At 39.7% G+C, this 8,588-nt stretch overlaps 2 protein-coding genes across 3 annotated transcripts; both read left to right on the top strand.

Annotated features, from left to right (window-relative positions):
• Positions 1 to 809: 809 nt before the first annotated feature.
• LOC115024852 (CD63 antigen-like) lies at positions 810 to 4,503 on the top strand. Its single transcript, XM_029456712.1, has 8 exons — positions 810 to 1,015; positions 2,164 to 2,203; positions 2,586 to 2,774; positions 2,899 to 3,000; positions 3,091 to 3,189; positions 3,694 to 3,831; positions 3,931 to 4,014; positions 4,318 to 4,503. Exons 1-8 carry the CDS (start codon positions 810 to 812, stop codon positions 4,387 to 4,389), a joined length of 930 nt encoding a protein of 309 aa, XP_029312572.1. The 3' UTR covers positions 4,390 to 4,503.
• An 866-nt stretch (positions 4,504 to 5,369) lies between these two features.
• On the top strand, positions 5,370 to 8,459 carry pus3 (pseudouridylate synthase 3). 2 transcript variants are annotated; one of them, XM_029456920.1, is made up of 7 exons: positions 5,370 to 5,528; positions 5,845 to 6,265; positions 6,433 to 6,710; positions 6,793 to 6,976; positions 7,100 to 7,209; positions 7,294 to 7,466; positions 8,055 to 8,459. In XM_029456920.1, the coding sequence occupies exons 2-7, from the start codon at positions 5,849 to 5,851 to the stop codon at positions 8,324 to 8,326; spliced, it is 1,434 nt and encodes a 477-aa protein (XP_029312780.1). In that variant the 5' UTR covers positions 5,370 to 5,528; positions 5,845 to 5,848; the 3' UTR covers positions 8,327 to 8,459. The 2 variants fall into 2 exon arrangements, with proteins under 2 accessions (XP_029312780.1, XP_029312779.1); XM_029456919.1 differs by having other exon boundaries at positions 5,848 to 6,265; positions 8,055 to 8,326.
• The last annotated feature ends 129 nt before the right edge of the window (positions 8,460 to 8,588 follow it).

Here is an 8,588-nt window from a genome sequence, read left to right as displayed (position 1 = left end):
AAATCATGCAATGTTTAGACCAAGTTATGTGGAATTCAAAACAGGAAAAGCAAAGAGTGGGAAGGACAATGTTCTTTCTGCGACTGACTGCACCAACTATGGTAATCATTGTGCTTCCTGTTCCCATGAAGTCCTTCAAAGACATGGAGACTCTGTGTTATCCTGTTCCCACAAACTCCTTTAAACACATGCCGTACTCCATCACTCCATTAAACCCAAATGCTAAACACATTTCCTTTTTTCTTTTTTTATGAAATGGGGCCCTCCAGTGGTTGCACTCCTCACATTGCAGAAATTAACAAATCTGTCAACGAGCATCGATGGCCGTACAGACGATGTCACCAAAGTCCAATAAAATCCTCGATTGAACTTTGAAAATCATTTTTCGGACAGTGAAAACTGCTGCAGACTCAACTGCAGGAATCCAACAATACTTGTTATCTCTTCAGTATGAATTTATTTGCAGGCAAATAAGAACAAACAGATAAGACTTCGTGGACAGAGAGTCAGTAATGAGCAGAAGAAAGATAAAACCACGCACTCGTCTGTGCACGTAAATGACTTGTCCTCTAAAGGACAAAATAGTCTCTGTACGTACTCCGCATAATAAGTGAAACCTTGTGACTCAGCCCACACCTTAGTCTGTTTTGGCTTGATCTTTCTCCTCCATGCATTCAAAGAGCCTGCTGGGATCCAGTGGTTAACGAGGACAGAGACATGTCTGATGTTATGTCTGAAATAAGAAAGCAGCTTGGTCTTTCACAGCCGGATGCACTCTGGCTTGAGCTCTGAGAAAGCAGAACATAGAGATGGACATAGAGAAAAGACATGAACGGGTAGAAAGAGATGTGAAGAACGGAGGAGAGGACACTGGCAGTGTGTCACAAGCCAGAGGCCTCAGTCCTTCTCCAGTCTGTGGAGGCGCGTCAGGCTTCCTGCAGCTGCTCCATATGTCTCTGGAGAAGCTTCGGGGGAAGAGCTTGGTCCTCGTAAAGAGACAGGAAGGAACCCTGAAGCAAGTTCCACAAGTCAAATGGCTCCAAGTGCTCAGAAAACTTTGAGCTTGCACAGAGAGAAACTGCATTTCTATGTTTCTATGTTCCACGTTTCTGTATTTTCTTTACAAATGAAGATTCTAATTCTTATTTCCTGAATGTTTTTCAATTATGTTATGTGTGATTCACTGGCAGAGCTAAACACGTGTTTGAATTGTACAGTATAATGTACAGAATAGCTCATAAGATACAGTAATGGGGGTTTCTATTGGAAGACAAATGAATTCAGATGAATAATGTTGTGGAAGTTTTCCTGCTTTACTCTGGAGTGTATATAAAATCAAATAAATGGTGATAGAGACAGAGTTGTCTTTGTGCATTTATTTGTGGCCACAAATGGCACCAGTTTCACAGAATACAGCGTAGTCTATGGAAGGGCACAGGTTGGAAGAAGACACATAGGCAGTTGGCCCTGGTTTGATTTGACCGGCACTCCTATGTTAGCATCAAATGGCAGTTGGCTTGTTTAACATAGGAAACTTATATATAATTAAAACAGTAGACATTTAAATTGCTATTACAATAAACATCTTCCATCTACCATCTTCTTCTAAACTAATTACTTGCAGAAGTAAAAGAGAGGATCCAGTGTGTCCAAGTGTAGAAAAAAAGCTTTCCACAGCTGTCATATATAAAAATTAATGTTTTAAACGTGTGACAATATGAGCAGCTATTGTTCTCACAAGGCCTCTCCCATGACGGCCAGCTTTGAATTTTACAAACGGGTGTTAGTGTATATAAAATGTGAGTCAGAAACATTAAAGTAATTTACAAACAAGCTCTTCCATTCGGCCAATATTCACATTATATTCCTACAGTGTATAGAGGCTACGACCTGATATTGAGATGATCATATTTTATGGTACTTTCTGCACTTCTTGAACGTCACTATTCAAATAGTGTGACAGGGACTTCACTGTATGTTTCCATGTTCTATATCAATTTACATTTTATCAGGCTACCTGCACATTTACATAAGATCAGAAGACACACTCACCGCTGAATGACATCGAGGTGCTCAGCCTGTATCTGTTCACACTTCATCTTTTCATTACAGCACAAACTTGCATTCTCTGCAACACGTCCTCACAATGTGCACGTCTTGCAGCTTCAGACGTGGCTTTCTTTTCTTCAATTTTCTCTTTTTGGTGAGTAATGTGGGTGATTCTGTTGATGAATGAAAGTGTTGAGAACGGCGACTGATGATTCACATAATAAATAAGCTACATAGAGTGTGATTTTAAAAAGCTCTTGTTTATTATTAGCTGTGGTAGTAGAAGAGGTAGTGACAGTATAAATAAGGAAAAAAGACTTTCAGGTTTTATACTAAACCGCTTCTACAGTATTTACTTTGGATTGATATGAGTTAATTGTACATCAACAACAATGTCCCACCTTAATCTTCTAGAAAATGATTCGACACAACCTACGCTGCAGTAGACTGGCATGAAATAAGCAGCAGAATTGGGTTCATTGGGTGTAATTTCACTATTTGAAGCACACTGCACTCATGTACATTTTTTTTTCCAGGCATCTGGGATCACTCTCATCACTATCGGTGTACAGCAACACTCGACTTACGCAGAGATGGGAGAGTTTGCAGGAAAAAGCCTGGTTAAAATCTCTATAGTCCTCATTGCAGTGGGTGCCATCGTAATCCTCGTCTCCCTCTTGGGCGATGTTGGGGTTTTCTTTAATAATCATAATATAGTGACTTCTGTAAGTAACATTATGCTGCATAATGAGTTAAGTGTCTCCTCATAGATTTGATGTTGGGTGTCACTATTTTCAAGTTTTTGTCACTGACCTCTAACACTGCTCACTCTGTTTCTTTATGAACTAGTTCATCTGTATCCTGATCGTCGTTATCTTTTTGGAGATACTCACAGGGGCTGTCATTTACATATTCTACAACAAGCTGAAATATTTAGATCCTGATAACCAGGTCAAGGCATTAACAACGCATAGTTCAAGAGGTGGTTTGTCATAACAATAAGAAAAACTTGCTCATAAAAAAACATTGTCCACCCTAAAGGTGGTAAAAGGTTCTATGGACTACTCCAACAACGCACGACGTGTGATCAGTGAATACAGACCGGAGAAGAGAGCCGCCATCGATAGAGTTCAGGAAAAGGTGACACACACAGATTTATGTTTTATTAATTTAACAAAAGGCATTTGATAGGCTGGAGAGAGGACAAATGAACCCAGGGAGGGCAAACATACTGTAAGCTCCTTTTGAGCCTCCTGTTCTCTCAGCTCTCAGGCCTACATTTGGTCATTTATTCAATTTGGCATGAAATTGTGGAAAAATAATAATAATAATAATTCTGATAATAGTAGTTGCATACTGAAGAATGTCTCCTAAAAAGTATTTGTAATTACAATTAAAATTAAAATGTTCATTCATTGTACACAGGATGATTGTTTCGATAGTATTCGAAGCATCATTTCAAAAAGTGGTATCCCAACTGTGTGGAAGTTTAAGAAATGTCCACACAAGAAACTTTAAAGCAAAAAAAATAAATACAAACCTCTAGCCCATGTGTCAGTTGAATTGGTTTTACGGTGCACCATGAATATACAGATCCACAGGTGGCCTTAGTGCACTTTTCATGTATGATAAACCATGTTACAGTATAAATGCTGTGGGGCAGACGGCCCCTCTGACTGGGCCACCAGTGTGGGCTGGGCGAACCATGATGCCGTGCCAGAATCCTGCTGCGTGGGGAAGGGTGAGGGTTGTGGAAAGGACAAGGACAAAGTGAGCTCAAAGGTCTGTTGCTGGGAAATGTCATTGCAAGTTCACAACCATTCCATTTCAAGTCTGTGAACAAAATGACGGAGTGTTTTACGACTGTGTGCTCCTCTTCAGGGTTGCCTCAAGATCATCAAGGCAATTCTGTTCAAAAACCTGCTGTGGATCGGTGCTCTCTGCATTGTTCTTGGAGTCGTAGAGGTAAATAAATAGCTGGTAAATCAAAATTGCCATTAATGTATCTTATAAACAGAAGTCACATGTATTCCCCTGCATGATTTAGTATTTTATTAAATTACATATGTGCAATTTATTCATATAACATAAGCAATGGTATTGCAGACATTTGAAAAGCAATGACATGAACGATAATACATCCTATCTCGTCCTGTTTGCCCCAGGTGGTGAAATTAATTAGAATTTACAGAGAGAGAAAATAACCTTGTTGACCCGTCTTTGAGTTCATTCGCTGCCAGTAACGTATAACCTTTTTACCTTTTGCAGGGTTTTGGAGTATTCACCGGGGTGGGCTTCTGTCTGGCCATAAAACAGAAAAACTATCAAAGCATGAGCTGATGTGTAATCGTGGCCAAGCACAGCCAACTCTCCACATCGCTGACATATTTAATCTATTTTATTTGCTTTTCCAGTCATTATTTCTAAAAATGTGACATAAAGATTAAACACATGCTCCTGTCATTGATATGTTTGAAAGCAACTGGATTATTGTTACTTTAATGCTTTCCACACTGTGACTATATCTACAAGTTATCTTAAAGATGGAAACTGTTTGGTCTATTATAGTATATCTATGCCATTGAAAACACCATTTATAATATTCTCAGGTTTAAATTAAAATGCTACTATGAATATTTTCAATAAATGTCTGATACATTCTGGTTGAGTGGTTCGATGTGCATGTTTAACAACTGATTTGACATTTTTGAAAGGCTTTTCTTTTGAGCTAACTTTGAATGTGAGTTGCATATGAACAGTGGCTTCAGCGATACGTAGGCCTATATATACTTTCTTTGCTGAGTACAAAATGATTTCTGAGATGTTCTTAGAGATTTGTAAAAGTTTTTTCGGTGGACCTTTGAGCTGAACTGGAGTTTGGTTTTAGACTAGGCTGAGAGCCACACGTCATCAGACTATTGTTGTCTTTGAATCTGGTCTAAGTTGCAAACTCACAGTAACTCAACATAATAAGTGGCATTCACATCATGTAAAATGAAATCACACTGCACACTGAGCATTTGTGTTCACCAACCTACAGTAAAAAGATCTTAAAAAGGATTTCAAAAGGAAAACAGAGACAAAATATTAAACAATAGTTCAGTTTACTGAGCATGCTGCTCTTGCATGCTGCTCTTATTTCAGTTAAACAAAACAGCATTTTATCCTCGTCAGATATTCTTCTTAGGGTAGGCTATTTAGTAATACATTTTGTAACACAATTATTAATACATTTAGAAAAACAAAGTGTCCTCAAGCACAGATCTAATAGTAGACCTTTAGACGAGGTAATATGAGTAGTAAACTACATTTCCCAGAAACCCCCTATGGGGAAATGCGTGCGCTCAGAAAATCCGTCCGACTCTAGCAAACCTGTGTCAGTACTATCAGCTCGAAAAGTAACGTGTGCGCCAGCAGCAACTCAGAAAACTGACTGAAAAACTCAAGTTTATCAGCAACATTAAAACCAAAATCGAAAGGTAAATAAACTGTTTTATTGTGATATTATTTTACGACCACCACCAGTCTTAATATCTGTTATGAAACACGAGCTAAGCTAACAGTGTTGTGTAGCGTTTCCACAGCTAAGTTAGCTGTCTGGCTGAATATTGTAGTAACATCCAACTGTGAATTTAGCAAGACTACAAACTGTACTGCTTAAATTGGTTCAACATTTAAATTACAATAAAACATGCATTTCAGTAAGTGAATATTAGCTGACAGAGGTACTCATTATTTGAATAAATCTTCAATTTATCCTCTCTAAATAGTCTCTTTTCTCACTTATGTATGAAGCAGCATGACAGAGGCTCTAACCAGGCGAATAAAGGAGCTGGAGGCAGACCTGGAGAAGCTCAAGTCCCAGCTGAAGGAGAGGAGTGAAGCTGGAGACAACATGCAGCTGATGTCTAATCCATCCCCTAATGAAAACACAGACTGCAAACCTGACGTCAACACCAGCAGCAGTAAAAAGGGTAAAAAAGCAGCCAAAGAGCGTCCTTTTGACTTCTCTGCCCACCCTCGACGCCATATGGCTCTGCGGCTGGCTTACCTGGGATGGTCCTACCAGGGGTTTGCAGTTCAGGAGAACACGGATAACACTGTGGAGGCCAGACTCTTTGAAGCTTTGCTGAAGACGCGGCTGATTCAGGACCGACAGAGCTCCAACTACCACCGGTGTGGTCGCACTGATAAAGGAGTCAGTGCCTTTTCCCAAGTGAGTTCGCTGAGACTCACAAAGTATAATTAATTGACTACATTGGGAGATTTTAACTATATCAATCAGTAAAGAGAAAATACACCATTATGCAGAATGGCGATCCAAAATGAAACGATATAATTTCAGCATCAACCGTCCCTTTTAACACTTTGTTTTCTCCACAGGTCATAACCATCGATTTGCGCTCCACACAGTTTTGTGGAGGTCTGGGCGTCGCAGTCCCCGAACATGTTGATGTTAGTGCCAAGAATAAAGCTACTGGCTGTGAGCTTCCATATGTGAAGATGCTGAACAGAGTCCTGCCCCAGGACATTAGGATCTTGGACTGGGCACCAGTAGCAGAGGGCTTCAGCGCACGCTTTGACTGTCGGTCTCGCACGTACCGGTACTACTTCCCCCGCGGATCCTTGGATGTCACGTTGATGGCAGACGCTGCAAAAAGGTGGGTGAAGACAAAGTGATGAATATTTATCTTACCCCTCGAAGTCACAGTTCTGATTTGAGGGCTTTTTAACACCCAACAGATACGAGGGCACTCATGACTTTCGCAACTTGTGCAAAATGGACGTGGGCAACGGAGTCCTGCAGTTTGAGAGGACCATCTTGTCAGCATCTGTCAAGCCAGTGCAGCCTCAGCACATGTCCAGCACAGACCAATATGACCTCTTCATATTTGAGATCAAAGGATTGGCCTTCCTGTACCACCAGGTATCAAGACTCACTCATCAGGGGTTTTTATTTCCTTCAGGATGTTAATTTCAAGCCGTAGTATCCATATAAATTGATGATTCGTGACATTTGCAGTCTCTATGAATTCCCTGTTCCCTGCAGGTACGATGCATGATGGCACTGCTTCTCCTGATAGGGCAAAAACTGGAAGCCCCAGAGATAATTAACCAGCTCATGGATGTTCAGAGTAACCCCAGGAAGCCTCAATACAGGTGTGTGTGTGTGTGTGTACAACAATACATTTAAACTACATTTTCATCTGTATGAATCTTAAACATTTCCCTTGTTGTCTCTAGTATGGCAGTAGATTACCCGCTGGTGCTGTACGGCTGCCACTATGAAGGTTTGGCCTGGAAACAGGAGAACGAAGAGGTGAACCACGTCCTGTCTACACTACAGCAGCACTGGACCCAGAGTGCAGTGAAGACCCAAGTCCTCCATGGGATGATCCAGGGTTTGGAGTCCATAGGTGAGATGTTCAATTAGATGAACACACCCTGACAACCGCAACATTTTTAATTATATCATAATAGACCTCTGCAGGGATAATAATTTAGGAGTCAGCCCAGGCCAATATCCAAACATTCAAAACAGACCACATGTACTGTAACTTTGTTCACACCAATAACATCTTTTAGTTGTAATACTACACACAATAACTGCTTTATATTCATTAAACTGACTTTATTCACTTATTTTAATGTATTTAAGTTGTACATTTAATTTAATTTGAAATTGTATTGTTATTTTCATTAATCTTGTCTTTTATATTACGCTGTTTTATTACTATTACAGTTATTATAGCTTTTAAATCTATTTTATTACATTTTTATTGGCAAGCGGGAATTGATTTTAAATAGTTAAATTTGCATTTCTGTTGTTTCACGGCCTACACTTACTCCACTGTTGTTGTCTTATTGTCATCTGTGAACTGCACTAACCTGAATGAAAGGTGCTTTATAAATAAAGTTTGATTAATTGAATACTTTGCTTAGACTCGGTCTATTCTACACATCTAAACGTTGGTATAAATTGTTTCACTTCTCTTCGTCCACAGGCGGAGTGTCCTCTCACCATTACTGGCTTGTAGAAGGCAGCAAGCAGAGAAACTACCGGCCCCTGCTGGAGCGTCCATGCTGCGAGAGCCTGGAATCTAGGATCAATCATTTTGTCAAAAGAGGCAGGCTGGAGCGTGAGGAAGGGGAGAATGGAGGTGAAATGGTCCACCGAGGGAAAAAGTCCAAATATTCCCACAGTTCCCCCAGTCTGCCTGTTTCTTCAGAGAGGCCATCATCCACACAAAGTACAGATAAGAAAGCAGAAGATTAATATTTTTCCACACTTGCCAAAATATATTTTGTAGTCATTTTTGTTGATGCGAAAAACATTGTATTTACATTTTATTTCAGGAAACAAAACAATCTTTTTGTTATTTCATTAAAAATGTCTATTTACATTTTCATTCATGCAACTCTTTTGCTTTGAAATAAATATGTTTTGAAGAAAGTAGCTATTGTTGAGTTTGGTTTTAAACGCAGTTGTAGTACCTCAAATTGTGAACGGGTACTTGAAATTAGCTAGGCGGAACTAA

This window comes from Cottoperca gobio, chromosome 19 (genome assembly GCF_900634415.1).
Source record: "Cottoperca gobio chromosome 19, fCotGob3.1, whole genome shotgun sequence".
NCBI classification, from domain to species: Eukaryota; Metazoa; Chordata; class Actinopteri; order Perciformes; family Bovichtidae; genus Cottoperca; species Cottoperca gobio.
The sequence above is the reverse complement of the archived record's forward strand: the minus strand, read 5'-3'. Positions and strand labels throughout refer to the sequence as shown.

Bases quoted from the DNA above. Each gene is read 5' to 3' on its own strand.
- LOC115024852 (XM_029456712.1), top strand. From the start codon at position 810: ATGGACATAGAGAAAAGACATGAACGGGTAGAAAGAGATGTGAAGAAC. The intron at 3,832-3,930 runs GTCTGTTGCTGG...GCTCCTCTTCAG, and splicing joins AGGACAAAGTGAGCTCAAAG to GGTTGCCTCAAGATCATCAA. The intron at 4,015-4,317 runs GTAAATAAATAG...TACCTTTTGCAG, and splicing joins TTGTTCTTGGAGTCGTAGAG to GGTTTTGGAGTATTCACCGG.
- pus3 (XM_029456920.1), top strand. From the start codon at position 5,849: ATGACAGAGGCTCTAACCAGGCGAATAAAGGAGCTGGAGGCAGACCTG. The intron at 6,711-6,792 runs GTGGGTGAAGAC...AACACCCAACAG, and splicing joins ATGGCAGACGCTGCAAAAAG to ATACGAGGGCACTCATGACT. The intron at 7,210-7,293 runs GTGTGTGTGTGT...TGTTGTCTCTAG, and splicing joins CCCAGGAAGCCTCAATACAG to TATGGCAGTAGATTACCCGC.